Source organism: Salvelinus namaycush, chromosome 3 (genome assembly GCF_016432855.1).
Source record: "Salvelinus namaycush isolate Seneca chromosome 3, SaNama_1.0, whole genome shotgun sequence".
Lineage (NCBI taxonomy): Eukaryota > Metazoa > Chordata > Actinopteri > Salmoniformes > Salmonidae > Salvelinus > Salvelinus namaycush.
The window spans coordinates 27,883,399-27,898,211 of NC_052309.1; the positions used below are offsets into that span (position 1 = coordinate 27,883,399).

At 42.1% G+C, this 14,813-nt stretch overlaps 1 protein-coding gene across 2 annotated transcripts; it reads right to left on the reverse strand.

The window, feature by feature from the left end:
• Positions 1-398: 398 nt before the first annotated feature.
• On the reverse strand, positions 399-14,454 carry LOC120045167 (mitochondrial intermediate peptidase-like). 2 transcript variants are annotated; one of them, XM_038990114.1, is made up of 19 exons: positions 13,991-14,454; positions 13,567-13,740; positions 13,367-13,455; positions 13,171-13,257; positions 12,858-12,921; positions 12,491-12,673; positions 12,055-12,211; positions 11,875-11,941; positions 11,686-11,746; positions 11,520-11,572; positions 11,115-11,268; positions 10,857-10,934; positions 10,560-10,764; positions 10,168-10,277; positions 9,608-9,682; positions 9,416-9,532; positions 7,767-7,888; positions 5,727-5,800; positions 399-751 (listed from the first exon to the last, which is right to left on the reverse strand). In XM_038990114.1, the coding sequence occupies exons 1-19, from the start codon at positions 14,126-14,128 to the stop codon at positions 654-656; spliced, it is 2,106 nt and encodes a 701-aa protein (XP_038846042.1). In that variant the 5' UTR covers positions 14,129-14,454; the 3' UTR covers positions 399-653. The 2 variants fall into 2 exon arrangements, with proteins under 2 accessions (XP_038846042.1, XP_038846043.1); XM_038990115.1 differs by having other exon boundaries at positions 11,875-11,923; positions 13,991-14,451.
• Between the last annotated feature and the right edge of the window lie 359 nt (positions 14,455-14,813).

Here is a 14,813-nt window from a genome sequence, read left to right on the forward strand (position 1 = left end):
TGTTATGAAGCCGTTACGAGCAGGGTGTCAAGCAAAGTGTTAAACATTATTTTAATGGTGGTCGTTAGTATGAAGGAAAACCAGAGAATACAGCAGAGCTCTTCCAGAGTCCAGCACGGAGCCTTATCCCTCGTATTGCTTTAGTGAGTCTGTCATTTATCTGCAGCCTTTCAGACATCCCCCGTCCCCTTATTCTCTATGTCAAAACACTGGCAGGCCCACAGCTCTTTCACTTGTTTCACTAATCAGGCTGCTGACTGCCTCTCTCACAAAAAAGAGCATTCAAGAGTGATTCATTCAATAGCTGAAACCTGTAGCTATAGAGTTAGAGAGTAATAGCCAAGTAAGAGAACACTAGTTGTTCAGATGACAAAAACAATAGACAGGACAATATAGGGTTGGCACTGGCAACATGGGGATTTTATAAGGGTTCATAATTCACAATGAGACAAGGATGCATCACAAGTCAAATACAATATTATACACACTTCATATTTTAATTCCCTCATACTCATCAGGCCACTGCAGAGTAATATCAATTTTAAAATTCAACATCGCCAAGCGTAGGATGAGGTAAGTGGGGAGGGGTCCTGCCCCTAATTTCCTGTGTTAATTTCCAGTAGGTAAAAAAAATAAAAAAAAGTACAATCTGCTCATGAGGAATCATCACGGCAGGTTACTGAGTCTGTGTCCAGGTCAGCTACTAGAGCGTCCACTAATTCTTCAACGGTAGGGGAGCTCTGAAGCATGCCTGCAAACCATGGAACAGGCCAGGAGAGAGGGGGACAGATTTAGATAAAGGACTTCAATGACAAATTTGAAACTTGTCTGGGAGAAAGAAAATCTCAATATTTTATTTGTAGTGCTCTATCTATTGAGCTATTGTTTTAACCCGGATTCGTTGTGTTTGAGTTCATTCATATGTACAGAAATTAAACTAGATCCAACCAGGTCCATGTCAAATTGGCCTGCAATACACCGCTGATTATCTGTGCTGGTTCTGTATTGTAACAACTCAGCTTTGGCTGTACACATGTCATGTTGACAGCTACTAAGAGGTTAATTACCAGGGATGCATGTCAACTCTCAGAGCCTGATCGAGTTAACACAGCAATTGAAATTGAAAGCCATATACACCTCACTTTGGCCCTATGGGAGAGTAATGCCATTGGTTAATGTATTTGATCTTCTTCAAATACCGACAAATCATGAACGTCAGCCCATCTTTCAACTGAGACTACAGGAGCCCCACTGCAACTGACTATGAAAAAGAAGAGCCAGTGCCAAAATTTTGAGTGACTCCAGGGAATGTTAATGAGAGTGGGTTTAGCTTTTTGGGTGTGTGGATGGAATAACATCTAGTTTCAACATTTGCTAAATGGATGTAAAAATCTATCTGGAGAGTTTCCACAAAGTATCACCATAAATAGGGCTTTGAATTAAGTGTACAAATGAAAGGAAATATTCACCCATTTTGAACGTTCTCGTTTTTGTGCATTTCTGAGCAATGGTCCATGATGGCGCCGGAGGGGAAGGCTGCCATCTTATCGGCTCTTAACCAACCATACATTTTTTTTTTGTTTTTTTGCGTTGTTCGTAACTTGTTTTGTATATAATGTTGCTGCTACCATCTCTTATGACCGAAAAGAGCTTCTGGACATCAGAACTGCGATTGCTCACCTCAAACTGGACGAAGAGTTCTTCTTCAATGAGTCAGATGGGAGGGATATAATACAGAAACCCGACCAGGCCCAGATCCCCATTATTCAGCATGTTATATCAGCATGTTAAACGTGCAACCAGAGGGAAAAACACTCTAGACCACCTTTACCCCACACACAGAGACACGTACAAAGCTCTCCCTCGCCCTCCATTTGGCAAATCTGACCATAATTCTATCCTCTTGATTCCAGCTTACATGCAAAAACTAAAGCAGGAAGCACCAGTGACTCGGTCTATAAAAAAAATGGTCAGATGAAGCAGATGCTGGACTGTTTTGCTAGCACAGACTGGAATATGTTCCAGGATTTTTCCAATGGCATTGAGGAATACACCACATCAGTCACTGGCTTTATCAATAAGTGCATCGAGGACGTCGTCCCCACAGTGACTGTACGTACATAACCCCAACCAGAAGCCATGTATTACAGGCAACATTCACACTGAGCTAAAGGGTAGAGCTGCCGCTTTCAAGGAGTGGGTCTCTAACCCAGAAGATTATAAGAAATCCCGCTATGCCCTCCGACGAACCACCAATCCCGCTATGTCCTCCGACGAACCATCAAAGCATTAAATGCAGGACTAAGATCGAATCGTACTACACCGGCTCCGACGCTCATCGGATGTGGCAGAGCCTGCAAACCATTACAGACTACAAAGGGAAGCCGAGAGCTGCCCAGTGACACGAGAATACCAGACAAGCTAAATAACTTATATGCTCGCTTCGAGGCAAGTAACACTAAAACATGCATGAGAGCATCAGCTGTTCCGGACGATTGTGTGATCACGCTCACCGCAGCCGATGTGAACAACACCTTGAAACAGGTCAACATTTACAAGGCTGCAGGGCCAGACGGATTACCAGAACGTGTACTCCAAGCATGCACTGACAAGTGTCTTCACTGACATGTTCAACCTCTCCCTGTCAGAGTCTGTAATACCAACATGTTTCAAGCAGACCACCATAGTCCCTGTGCCCAAGAACACTAAGGTAACCTGCCTAAATGACTTCCGACCCGTAGCACTCACGTCTGTAGCCATGAAATGCTTTGAAAGGCTGGTCATGGCTCACATCAACACCATTATCCCAGAAACCCTAGGCCCACTCCAATTTGCATACAGCTTCAACAGATCTACAGATAACGCAATCTGTATTGCACTCCACACTGCCCTTTCCCACCTGGACAAAAGGAAGACCTATCTGAGAACGCTATTCATTGACTACAGCTGAGCGTTCAACACCATAGTGCCCTCAAAGCTCATCAATAAGCTAAGGACTCTGGGACTAAACACCTCCCTCTGGAGACAGAAAAGATTTGGCATGGGTCTCGGATCCTCAAAAGGTATTACAGCTGCACCATCGAGAGCATCCTGACGGGTTGCATCACTGCCTGGTATGGCAACTGCTCGGCCTCCGAACGCAATGCACTCCAGAGGGTAGTGCGTACGGCCCAGTACATCACCGTGGCCAAGCTTCCTGCCATCCAGGACCTCTATACCAGGCGGTGTCAGAGAAAGGCCCTAAAAATTGTCAAAGACTCCAGCCACCCTAGCCATAGACTGTTCTCTCTGCTACCGCACAGAAAGCAGTACCGGAGCGCCAAGTCTAGGTCCAAGAGGCCCGTAAATAGCTTCTACCCCGAGCCATAAGACTCCTGAACAGCTAATAAAATGTTTACCCAGACTAAATGCATTGCTCCCCCCCCCCATACACTGCTGCTACTCTATTATCTATGCATTGCCTCCCGCCCAGGACGCTGCTGCTACTCTGTTATTATCTAGGCATAGTCACTTTAATAACTCTACCTACATGTACATATTACCTCAATTACCTCGACACCGGTGCCCCCTGTATATAGCCCCGCTATTGTCATTTACTGCTCCTCTTTAATCATGTTATTCTCTTACGTTTTTGTGTGTGTATTTTCTTAAAACTGCATTGTTGGTTAAGGGCTTGAAAGTAAGCATTTCACTGTAAGGTCTACACCTGTTGTATTCGGCGTATGTAACAAATAACATTTGATTCGATCTATTCCTGGGGAATGGGTGAATCTTTCCTTTAAACACAAATAAAGCTTCCTGTCTTGAGATATATGGTGGTTTCAGGATAACCTGGGAGGCATCAGAGAGCCATGATGCATAGTAGCAGCCCTTACCCATTTCCAAACCCAGGGAAAAGCAAAGCAACTGCCATCATCACACAGCTATAATTAAGAGTTTGAAGTAGCCAAAGCCTGCGCCTCAGGCATATACACTAGCAAAACAAACTATGCATTGATGGCTTTGCCAAAATGATATAAGTTGATAATATACAGTGCCTTCAGAAAGTATTCTATTCCCTTGACTTATTCCACATTTTGTTGTTTTACAGCCTGAAACCAAAATGGATTAAATAAAAAAAATTCTCTCACCCATCGACACACAATACCCCATAATGACAAAGTGAAAACGTGTTTTTATTAGAAATGTTAGCAAATTTATTGAAAATGAAATACAGAAATATTTAATTTACATAAGTATTCACATCTGAGTCAATACTTTATAGAAGCACCTTTGGCAGTGATTGTAGCTGTGAGTCTTTCTGGCTAAGTCTCTAAGAGCTATCCCCACCTGAATTGTGCAACACTTACCAAACATTCTTTAAGCTCTGTCTAATTGGTTGTTGATCATAGCTAGACAAACAGTTTCAGGTCTTGCCATAGTTTTTACTTAAATCTACTTGGAAAAACTAACTCAGCTACTCAGGAACATTCACTGTCTTCTTGGTAATCAACTTGTGTAGATTAGGCCTTGTGTTTTAGGTTATTGTCTTGCTGAAAGGTGAATTTATCTCCCAGAGTCTGGTAGAAAGCAGACTGAACCAGGTTTTCCTCTAGGATTTTTCCTGTGCTTAGCTCTATTCTGTTTCTTCTTTATCCTGAACAACTCCCCAGTCCTTAACGATTACAAGCATACCCATAACATGATGCAGCCACCACTATGCTAAAAAAAAATGGAAAGTGGTACTCAGTAATGCTTCGTATTGGATTTTCCCCAAACATAACACTTCGTATTCAGGACAAAAATGTAGTTGCTTTGCCACATTTTCTTGCAGAATTACTTTAGTGCCTTGTTGCAAAAAGGATGCATGTTTTGGAATATTTGTATTCTCTTCAAGCTTCCTTCTTTTCACTCTGTCAATTAGGTTAGTATTGTGGAGTAACTACAATGTTCATCCATCCTCAGTTCTCCTGTCACAGCCATTAAACTCTGTAACTGTTTTAAAGTCAACATTGGCATCATGGTGAAATCCCTGATCAGTTTCCTTCCTCTTTGGCAATTGAGTTAGGAAGTACACCTGTATCTTTGTAGTGACTGGGTGTTTTGATACACCATCCAAAGTGTAATTAATAACTTCACCATGTTCAAAGGGATATTCAATGTCTGCTTTTTTAAATTTTTTCCCATCAACCAATAGGTGCCCTTCTTCGCGAGGCATTAGAAAACCTCCCTGGTCTTTGTGGTCCGTGTTTGAAATTCAGTGTTCGACTGAGGAACCTTACAGGTAATTGTATGTGTGGGGTACAGACATGAGGTAGTCATTCAAAAATCATGTTAAGTACTATTATTGCATGCAACTTATTATGTGACTTGTTTTTACTCCTTAACATATTTATGCTTGCCATAACAAAAGGGTTGAATACTTATTGACTCAAGACATGTCAGCTTTTTAATTGATTTATTAACATTTTGAAAAACATAATTCCACTTTGACATTATGGGATAGTGTGTGTTGTTGGCCAGTGACAATAAAAAAAACAACATTTAATCAATTTCAAATTCAGGCTATAACACAAAAAAAGTGGAAAAAGTCAAGAGTTGTGAATATTTTCTGAAGGCACTGTACTATACATACAGGAGTGGTGACCTGGGGAAGGACCTAATAGGAGAAAAAGAGTGCAAGAACCCTAAAGAAAGGGAGGAAGGTAGCGTCCAAGAAAAATAGTGACTGCGTGTGAGCTCCTTACCTTGCACCATAAGCATGGGCTCCTTACTACCTCCATGAGCTAGCATCTCCCTTCGATATCGCTCTCCCATGTCCCTGTGTGGGGACATTAAACAGAGGGGGTGAATAGGCAGAGACAGAGAGGTAGAGAGAGATAGGATTGGGGTTTATGTCAGACAGATAAGGATATGTCTGAATACTGTACTGGCTTGGTTTTCCTGTGGGTTGAGCTGTGCTTTCACTGCCACTGACTGTAGTCTGCCACTCTACAAGCCCCCATGACAGAGACACAAAGAGCAGAGAGAAAAAAAACAGCTCTGAGAAAACATAACACCCCAGGCAAAACAATACTCCATTTCTAAACACAAATCCCCTGATGTCACAGTGATATCTGTGATGTGGGTGTGTGGTCATTTTTCTGTCACTGTCATGTTCAGACTAGTGTGAGTGAACCCAGCTAGTAGAGATTTCCCTAAAGTAAAATCTTCAAAAGCCAAGTTAACAAACAGATCACCGACCATTTCAAATCCCACCGTACCTTCTCCGCTATGCATTCTGGTTTCCGAGCTGGTCATCTGTGCACCTCAGCCACCTTCAAGACCCTAAACGATATCATAACCGCCATCGATAAAAGACAATACTGTGCAGCCGGCTTCATCGACCTGGCCAAGGCTTTCAACTCTGTCAATCACCGCATTCTTATCGGCAGACTCAACAGCCTTGGTTTCTCAAATGACTGCCTCGCCTGGTTCACAAACTACTTCTCAGATAGAGTTCAGTGTGTCAAATCGGAGGGCCTGTTGTCCGGGCCTCTGGAAGTCTATGGGGGTGCCGCAGGGTTCAATTCTCGGGCCGACTCTTTTCTCTGTATACATCAATGATGTTGCTCTTGCTGCTGGTGATTCTCTGATCCACCTCTAGGCAGACGACACCATTCTGTATACTTCTGGCCCTTCTTTGGACACTGTGTTAACATAACTCCAGACGAGCTTCAATGCATTACAACACTCCTTCCGTGGCCTCCAACTGCTCTTAAATGCAAGTAAAACTAAATGCATGCTCTTCAACCGATCGCTGCCCGCACTCGCCCGCCCGTCTAGCATCACTACTCTGGACGGTTCTGACTTAGAATATGTGGACAACTACAAATACCTAGGTGTCTGGTTAGACTGTAAACTCTCCTTCCAGACTCACATTAAGCATCTCCAATCCAAAATGAAATCTAGAATCGGCTTCCTATTTCGCAACAAAGCCTCCTTCACTCATGCTACCAAAAATACCCTAGTAAAACTGACTATCTTACCGATCCTTTACTTCGGCGATGTCATTTACAAAATAGCCTCCAACACTCTACTCAACAAATTGGATGTAGTCTATCACAGTGCCATCCGTTTTGTCACCAAAGCCCCATATACTACCCATCACTGCGACCTGTATGCTCTCGTTGGCTGGCCCTCGCTTCATATTCGTCACCAAACCCACTGGCTCCAGGTCATCTATAAGTCTTTGCTAAGTAAAGCCCTGCCTTATCTCAGCTTACTGGTCATCATAGCAGCACCCACTCGTAGCACACGCTCCAGCAGGTATATTTCACTGGTCATCCCCAAAGCTAACTCTCCCGTTGGCTGCCTTTCCTTCCAGTTCTCTGCTGCCAATTACTGGAATGAATTGTAAAATTAATTGTACCCCAGTATCTCTGCACATTCATCTTCTGCACATCTATCACTCCAGTGTTTAATTGATAAAATGTAATTATTTCGCCACCATGTCCTATTTATTGCCTTACCTCCCTAATCTTACTACATTTGCAAACACTGTATATAGATTTTTCTATTGTGTTACTGACTGCACGTTTGTTTATGCCATGTGTAACTCTGTGTTATTTGTGTCGCACTGCTTTGCTTTATCTTGGCCAGGTCGCAGTTGTAAATGAAAACTTGTTCTCAACTGGCCTACATGGTTAAATAAAGGTTAGAGACTTCACATGGCAGACAAAATAACTTTTGAGAAGATAAAACATCTGCATTTACAACATGGGTCAGGTCAGGTGAGTTTCTCTCACCTGTTGAAGGGGTCTTTTTGAAAGCACTGCCTCCACACCATGGAGGCTATGGCACGCGACATGAGGTATGAGTAGTACTTAGCACCGTACCCAATGAGGTGGCTGAATCTCAGCTGCCAGGCCTAGGGACAAGAATACCAGTTACCCATCTTTATCTAAAGACACCAGGGTTGGGGTCAATTCCATTTGAATTTGAAATTCAATTCTTGAATTCACACATTAAGTAGAGAATTTACGTTGACTTCAATTCGAATTTCAACAATCTTCAAGTTTTGGAATTAATGTTGTTGTTTTTATCTTTGGGAAATGTTCAAATATTGAATTCCAATTAAATTCCAGTGAATGGAATTCATGTAGTTAGTATAAAAAAATGGGCTGCAGGATTTGTTTTAAATCATTTCAACTTGTATTTATATATTTCCAGTATAGCTAGGCTGTCTGAACAGTGCGTGACATGATCAGCCTGAAATCCTGAGGGAATTGAATTCAATTTGAATTTGTTGAATTGTTGGGGATAATATTGAATTGGGAATTGTATTATTGGAATTTATATAACATTGTAATTGAGAGGAATTGAATTCTCTTAATTCAAAAACTGAACTGGAATTTAAATTGAATTAAATGGAATTTACAGGGAGGGTATTTAATTTGAATTGCATTTGTGGAATTAACCCCAGCACTGAAAGACACTTCCATATTTTCGATTGAATATATTTTGTATTAAAGCAACATTGTCAATCTGAAAATATTTTTTCAAACCTCTCTCCCACGTGCCACCCACCTTATAGAAGATGACTAAATTGGCTACAGAACATAAGTGAGACGTGCAGTACCTATCTTCTCTTCGAAATGATGCTGCTTCTGTGTATTCTCTCTCTCTGGCCAGTTGTTTCTAACTCCTACACAGTCTTATTTTAATGATAAGAGCTCGGCTGTCTGTGTGGTGACTTGTTATAATCCAAATCCAGTGGGAACCCTCCCCTTTGCTTCTCACGGTCAATGACAGATAAGGACCTATCAAAAGACTTGCTAAGTGTCACAGTTCCAAACATGTTCTAAACTAAGACTGGGGTAAAAGTGGCTCCATATGATCACTGCAGTCAACAAATGCAGTTTGGTTTGTATGGCCAGGCACTAACGTAAATTGCACCTGAAATTAAACCACCACATTTTGCAACTGTAAATAAAAAAAGTATCAGAAACAGTCAGAAGTACAGCATAATTTTTCATTCTGACAAATTGGTCTTTTCACATTTGGGAAACTACTTTTATCATACCCCAGGGAAAAACTGAGCTCTGTTATTTGGCAACAAACGAATGTAAAATTACTAGAAAAAGGGCTCACGGAGTAGATATTGGTTAGCTGTGGTGGTAAGCCAATTCAGGGAGAAAATCATCATTGTCCAAATTTTCCCCACAACTGTAATTACAGTTGAGAAGAAATAGTCTCTGGGTTGTTCTATTCTGTTTTATGTTTCTCTGTGGATAGAAATTCTCTCTCACACAGTAAGGGGGGTACAAACCAGATGGTTTATATCCAGTACAGAGAATAGTCTAATTACTATTTACCCCCAAAGGATCTGACATTCACAGATCAGTACATCGTCCACAGTTTCAGTGCTATAAGACTAAGATATCTAGGCACTTACAGTATTTGGAACGTAAGGTAGTCCATAGAATTTCTCTTGCATCTTTTTTAGAATGTCTGTCGTTGACTGATTTTGTGGCTTGCCATGATACACTTGATCCAAAGCAGCATAAAAAACCTGTGAAAAAATAAACACGCCAATCATTTTATTTAATAAGTACTGAAACGACACAAACTGCCACTGTGGCTATACCTGAAGCTGAGTGTCGGCAGCCCCACAGATTCTCTTGGATTCACAAAGGCGAGAGACCATGCTCTTGGGCAGGGGCTGAAATAGAACAAAATATTTCTGAGAAAAACAAAACACACCCATCTATCGAGTCTTCTGTGTCGTGAACCTCTGCTATCTTCAGTATTTGGCTAAATAAAGTTTGCTATTAGCTTGACTGTTTGTAGTCTGTCTAATCAACAGACTTTCATTCTGATTCAAAATCATGAAAAAAGACTTCACACAAAACCAACGTGTGTTCAAGTGCAGCCGAGAGCATTTGGTTCAGAGCTTATGCAGAGCTAGTGATGCGTCTCAGAACTATTATCATACCAAAGGGGCAAAAGAAGGGCTGCCAAAGTCTACATTATTATAACAGACAGTCTGATAGGACAGCTTCGGACACTACTGTATCTGTGGACCACAGCAATAGACAAACAGCTCAAGAACTACTGCTACTCCATATAGATGACATAATCTTAAGAATGACTGTGTTGTGTGTGAGGGAAAGTTACAGAGGACAAGTATGAACTTGAGCTGCCCACCTGTCCGGTCTGATAGTGCCGTGCAAACTGATTTACCACCCGATAGTCTGTGGCAAAGAACTCCATGAGGATGGAGGGGACTTCAGCAAAGTCAGTGGAGCATCTAGTTCCTGAAAAAGACCAGTCAGAAGATGAGTCTCTCACAAAACAGATTGTTTACCAACTGTACTATGTCATAAAATGTTTTCGCGATAGCATGCCATGCTAGCACTGTATCGTAGGTCATACAAACACAAGACTGTAGGCCTATTAATCATATGGTAGTTCACTAAATGTGTCTGCTAAGCAAATAAATGTGTCTGCTAAGCAAATGCGCAACATATGCAATGCAATAATGAGGGACAGGGGAAATCCCTCCTAAAGCAGTGGGCTCTGGCCTGGACTCAGGTTACCTGTGACATGTTGGTAACGCGTGCGTCCCAGCATGGAATGCATGGCGTGGCCCATCTCGTGGAACAGGTTCTCCATCATGCCGGGGTTGAGCAGTGTTGGGGTGCTACGTGTGGGAGGGGGCAGGCTCAGCATCAGCACCACAACAGGATGTTGGTACTCCCCATCCTTCTTAAGACGCCCCCCTTGGATGGTGAAGTGGCAATCCTGGGAGCACAGAGAAAGCCTTGATATGATCAGCATTGGTATCTTACTTTCGCAGAGGATTTAGGCAGTATTTCTGCAGCAGCTCGTCTTACCTGGTGTGGTTTGTCAGGCCTTCGGAAGAAGTCACAGTAGATGTATCCCAGAAGACCCTCGGTCTCATGGACAACAGCCTGTTAAGAGAACCAACTGACATTTAGGACTGCTTAAAATAAAATCCATCCCCAACAGAAACGATGGGCCTTAAAATGACAAAAAGCCAAGCAGCAACTATTACATTTTCTGCTGGTTCACTCAAAGGAGCCCCCACAAATTGGTGTTGAGTGTCATACAGACAGATACTGTTCTCTCACCAGCTTGCGGACTTCTTCACTCCACACCTCTCCTGCCATGGGCTGTTCATTCTGGAAGGAGACTCCCAGCAGCTGGCTGAACAGCATGTTGAGGCCCTCCATGCAGGCCCCTAAGGAGAAGTAAGGACTGTACAGGCTGGGATCGATCTTATACCTGCACACACAAACATACACAGACACTCGTAAGGCTATGTTACTACAGACCGTTTCCCGAATAATGTTAAGCAATACACAAGCCCCCTCTAGAGGCCTTTTAGTAGAAAATAAAGCTCAGGTACTCCCGTCAACCTTTCAATAGTTTCTTTAGGAGATTCCCAACGATTCCTTGTTGACAAGTTATATTATTTCCACTTAGAATATACACATAGGTTTACAGTACTGTATACCTTTGTATAGGTATCTTACCTCTCTGCCCGCACAGCGCTGCTGAAGTAGGAGTGGTCCCATGGCATGAGTTCCTTAGATTAAAAAAAACATTGAAACATCAAACAGCAGAAGGATTGTCATGATCTCCTACACATGGATGTCAGAACCATGAGAGCTACTTAAACGCATTTATAAGATGACTCACGGTGCTTCTTGAGTTCATTTTCATCTTCATATCCCTCATCAGGTTAAAATCTTTGGCAGTTCTGGATTGAGGAATAGGGACATTAATGTGTGAGCATGTGCTACACTTACAGTATGTTTGAGATGGGCAAAACATTGATGTGTTGTACAGGATTCATGCCAGTGTCTGGCTCACTGACTCCTACCATACCTGTCCGAGAGTTTGTCTGTCAGCAATTCAAGGAATTTCATGACAGTCTCTGCAAAACAAAAACATACTAAACACACTGGTCAACACAGCATAGTACACACTTCTGTTTGAAGAATCATAAAATATTTCTTCCAAGCAGCAGAGCACAAAGAAATGAGGTAAACAGCCAGAGTACTTTACCTGGAGTCTTGGCCATAGTTCCATTTAAAGCCCTGTGTGCAAAAGACTCATAGCCCACTAATTTGGCTAGCTCATTCCTACAAGTCAACAGGTCATCCAGACAAAGCAGCAGACTTGAATTCGGGAAGAGAAAGATTTTATAAGCAGCCTCCCGCACCTAAGAGAAAAGGACAAGCATATTATATCTATAGGCTACTGCACAGCAAACCAACATGCCCAATATCATTTCCTACCATGGGACAGTAGCTGGAAGACCACTAATTATGTATAGATAAACCTCTGGATTGCACACACACACACACACACACACACACACACACACACACACACACACACACACACACACACACACACACACACACACACACACACACACACACACACACACACACACACACACACACACACACACACACACACACACACACACACACACCAGTTCATCAGGAGAATCTGCATGGAGACCTCCAATCTGGATGGAGTTGCCGTCTATGGAGAAGCAGTGTCGGATGTGTTCTGGCAGGGCCGTCTTCTCTATCCTATTGGGCAGGTGGGTGCCATTTAGAAATTCATTGTTCAGATCCAGCAGGTTGACATTGAGGCTCACCGCCTTCCCTCTCTTTGAAAAAGATTCATACATTGAAACAGAGGTGCTGTTTAGGTTAAGCTCACATTGTGGTTATACTTCCCTGAGGATGTGGCTTAGTAGGCTAATAATCAATGTGTACATGACAATTATTGATTTAAAAATATATTCCATGAAGTGTAAGTGATAGGCTAGTAATGTCATTTATATCACTCACCTTTGATTCATCCAGATGAATGCCACTGATCTCAAAATCAAACATGAACAGTTCTGCTACTCTCCTGCAAAATGTATTGCGAAATATCAGTAAAACAAGATTGCCTGTCTACCCAACCTCCTTGCTCCGGCCAAACACTACGCCCACGGACATTAGTTTCTTCTCTGCAATGAAATATGTAGCAAACATTGAGCAGCGGAAGAATTCAGTTTGAGTCGTCAGGCAAAAGACAAAATGCACTGCTACTCATCGTACAAACAGGAAGATAAATAAATGATTGAACTGAAAATAAAGAGAAGATAATAGTACATGCCTTGTATCTGGGTCCAAAGAATCCAGAACCTCTTTGTTATCTAGTAGGTTCTTGAGACTCCTACACAGTTCAACATTAGTGTTCAGCCTATCAGGGCAAAAAAAGAGAAAACATCAAAGAAAGAATGTATTCAAAAAGTGTTTTGCTTGACATCGTGTAATACTTTACTAGAGAAACTACGGAAGAGGGTTCATACCTTTCTACTACTGTGCCAATGTTTATGCATGCCTTCTCAGCAGCATCCCGAAAGGCAGGGTCTGGATGGCCAACTTTGACAAAATCTGCCTGCAAGAAAAGAAATACAACATCAAGGGTGTATCATATTCAACAGGGAGGAGTTTGGCTTGACAACAACAATGATGCCAATGATCTCTGAGTGTGACTGTGAGCCATTACCAAATCTGCCACTTTGCAAAGGCTGTCAGAAAGTTGATCGAAGGTCTCCACGGTCAGGGCGCCTGGTGGGTTATTGCAGGCTGTTTCTACCAACTGTTCTGTTTCCCTGAGCGCTCGTTGCTGAGCCACCTCGAAACCAGCCGGAGTACTCAACCCTGGAACCCCGAATAATCCCTGTGCAAATATAGCACGTACAATGCCATGTCAAAAGTCTGTGTGGCCAACTCTTGGTTTTCGAGGCTGAGCATTACAACAACCCCAACTGACACATTTATAAAAGAGCAAGTATTTTCTAGTGAATACAATTATGGGTGATTTTGACAATGAGGAAATTGAATATAGGTTGGGATTTTATGCCGCTAGTTAACCTCTTCTCTGGTATTATGGGGGTCCGCAAACAAACCGCTAACGTTAGCTGACTCACCACGTTCTTCTGAAACAAATCAACTTTCGTCTGCTGGGCATTGAATGCTGCTCCAACCGGAGACCAAGTAGTGACATGTCGTGATAGTGTCCTTGAGTTCCTCACAGCACTCACAAATCGTTGACACGCCAACATCATAACAACTTCAACTAATTGTTGTGGAAAGAAAAAGAAAGGTCGGTCAAAGAGGAAATTCCGTGGGGAGTAACTTGGCTCGCGCTAAATGATTATCTCTATGATAAGCAAGCACGTTTTTAGCTTTTGCTTTGCATCATGCTGATCCCTTCCTTATACCAAAAAAGTATTGGATTTTAAATTAGTCTTTATTTCACTGTCTCTCTATAATTATTCGGTTAACTAGCTAGTAGCCCACCACTGCCATTGAGAATTGAGCTAAAACGAGCACTGCCAAGCATGAATGACGAATGTTTACAATTCTCAAAATGGTTCCGATGTTTCGTGTCTGCACTTTCGCGACTAGACCCTATCCATAGGGCTGGGCAATATATCGAATGAAATCGATTATTTCAAATGTAAGTTTTTGAGCGATATTCCAAATGCATGTATCACATAATTTAGTTTTTTTGTATTTTTCGTTATGAGCGTTTATGTCCGCTTGTTCTCATGTTGTATTTTTGGTCTCGTTCGCTTCTTCTGCGATGTGCGCCTTCTTATTTCTTCTTCGATGAGGTTTAACGGCGGTTGGCATCCAATAATTGTTTCATTACCGCAACCTACTAGACTGGAGTACAACTCCATTATACTTTGGTTAATTATTATTATTTTTTTTTTACAAATACCCTACCATCTAACACTACACTCA